Source organism: Babylonia areolata, chromosome 30, assembly GCF_041734735.1.
Source record: "Babylonia areolata isolate BAREFJ2019XMU chromosome 30, ASM4173473v1, whole genome shotgun sequence".
Lineage (NCBI taxonomy): Eukaryota > Metazoa > Mollusca > Gastropoda > Neogastropoda > Buccinidae > Babylonia > Babylonia areolata.
This window is the reverse complement of record NC_134905.1, coordinates 21,459,614-21,462,113: the sequence shown is the minus strand read 5'-3', so window position 1 is coordinate 21,462,113 and position 2,500 is coordinate 21,459,614. Positions and strand designations below refer to the sequence as shown.

Here is a 2,500-nt window from a genome sequence, read left to right as displayed (position 1 = left end):
ACTCGTGTGCATACGAGTGAACGCAGAAGAAGAAGAAGAAGTCAGTCAACGCCATGAAGCGATGCTGCTACATCATGCGCTTCCTGTTCGCCGACCATCTGTCAGAATTGAATTGGAAGAAAATTTTGATTATCATTTAAAAGCTTACACTGATGGCTCGGTCCTGGATGATAGCAGTGCAGGATCTGCTTTTGTCATTCCTGGCCTAAAAAAAACACACAAAAAAACAGAAAAATCGTATTATTTAGGTAAGGGACATTCAATTTTCACAGCTGAATTGGTGGCTATCCTTACGCCTTTAAATCATCTTGTTGATATACCAGTGATAGTAAGTAATATCCTATTTTGTGTTGATTCTCAATCTGATTTAAAAAGTTTGCTCCTTTTTGAGAATAATCAAAGAGAAGATTTATTGTTTGAAATTAGGTATTTATTGCACTCCCTTTTTGTGAAGGGTACAAATGTTGATTTTTGTTGGATACCATCCCACACTGGATTCCGTTATAACGACCAAGCAGACAGGGCAGCAAAAAGGGGAGCAAAGAATCATATAAATAGTATAAAAGTAGATTGCCCATTGTCATACAAGGAAATGCGCAATATACTAGAAAGAGACTTTTATAGGTGCTTGAATTCAAGTCTAAAACCTCGTCAGTTGACTCTCTCAGACTTTGGTCCGATTCGCAGACCAATTCTGAGTTTAGCTCTCAGACTATTATCAAATTCATTACGGACCAAGTATTGTTCTAATGTCGAGTGCATATGCTTTAGTAACCTGACAATTAAGCATAAAATTTTTGACTGTAGCTTGATGAAGCTTTATGTACACGAAAGTGTGTCTTCACAAGTGACTGAGAACGTTGCTGTTTTTGACTTTTTGCATTCATTATCAGTTGTTTCGCTTGGCGGTTTAACGACTTCTCTTTTACGAAGTAATTTCCTGTAATTGTATTTAGAATTTTGTTTCAAATTTCACCCTCATTTGCCCAGTTTTCCCCCCAACCCTCCATTCATTCGCATCTCCCACGCCTTCTAACCGATGATACTCGAATGTATTCATAAATACTTTACCAAAAAAATTTCTTCAGTCACCGATAATGTGTGATGGGACATTAACTCTCTCCATACGAACGGCGAAAGAGACGACGTTAACAGCGTTTCACCCCAGTTACCATCATCAAAATATTGCAAGCGGAAGGCTCTTATACTGGAGAGGTGAATGTTGACAAAGAATACCACAATTCTGACGACGGAAGCTAAAGGTTGGGTCATTCATTCAGACACCCACTGGACATCCGAGGGGTCTGTGTAAGAGGAGAAGAGAGGATTGGCCGTACCGAGTGAGTTAATGTCCCGTCACACATTATCTTATCAGTGGTATTCTTTGTCAACATTCACCTCTTCAGTATAAGAGAGCCTTCCACTTGTAATATTTTGATGATGGTAATTGGGGTGAAACGCTGTTAACGTCGTCTCTTTCGCCGTTCGTATGGAGAGAGTTAACAGCGTTTCACCCCCGTTACCATCATCAAAATATTGCAAGCGGAAGGCTCTTATACTGAAGACGTGAATGTTGACAAAGAATACCACAATTCTGACGACGGAAGCTAAAGGTTGGGTCATTCATTGAGACACCCACTGGACATCCGAGGGGTCTGTGTAAGAGGAGAAGAGAGGACTGGCCGTACCGAGTGAGTTAATGTCCCGTCACACATTATCTTATCGGTGATTGAAGACATTTTTTTGTTAAAGTATTTATGAATACATTCGAGTATCATCGGTTAGAAGGAGTGGGAGATGCGAATGAATGGAGGGTTGGCGGAAAAACTGGGCAAATGAGGGTGAAATTTGAAACAAAATTCTAAATACAATTACAGGAAATTACTTCGTAGAAGAGAAGTCGTTAAACTGTGTAGAGGAGAAGAGAGGACTGGCCGTACTGAGAGAGTTAAAACAAAATTCCTCTTCCTTTCAGCATCTCACCGGGTGTCAGACAACGCCATGAAGCGGGCCTGCTACATCACCCGCTTCCTCTTCGCCGACCACTCCCGAGTCCGCCAGTCCTACTACGCGCGCTCGGGCCGCGTGGCGGTGATCGGAGAGAACGAGCGGACCACGGACATTCCCGAACACAGCTGGCTAGGACCCGGTTGGAACCAGAGGGCGAGAGGTTTGGGCGCCACGGATTCCGCGCCCGTGTCCACGTGTGGCGAGGAAAACATCTTGTGTCTGAGGTCAGTCAGGGCTGTGGGGTGTGTGTGGGTGTGTGGGTGTGTGTGTGTTGGGGAAGAAGGGGGAGATGGTGGGGGCGCGGGGGGTGGGGGGTGGGGGAGGGGTAGAGAGGGGGATTTTTGGGGGGGATGGATGGGTGGGTGGGGGTGGATGGGTGGTTTAGTGGGTGGTAGGTGGTTGTATGTGTGTGTGGGGAGGGGTGGGGGTGGGGGGGGATGAGAATATATTGTGTCTGAGATCAGGACTGTGGTAGTGTGTGTGTGTGTGT

At 44.7% G+C, this 2,500-nt stretch overlaps 1 protein-coding gene across 1 annotated transcript in view; it reads left to right on the top strand.

Annotated features, from left to right (window-relative positions):
- Positions 1–2,500, top strand: part of LOC143275438 (uncharacterized) — a 15,894-nt gene that overhangs the window by 8,123 nt on the left and 5,271 nt on the right. The window contains exon 4 of the mRNA XM_076579536.1: positions 1,976–2,234. Coding sequence (XP_076435651.1) covers positions 1,976–2,234 — 259 coding nt within the window. The remainder of the gene's footprint in view (positions 1–1,975; positions 2,235–2,500) is intronic.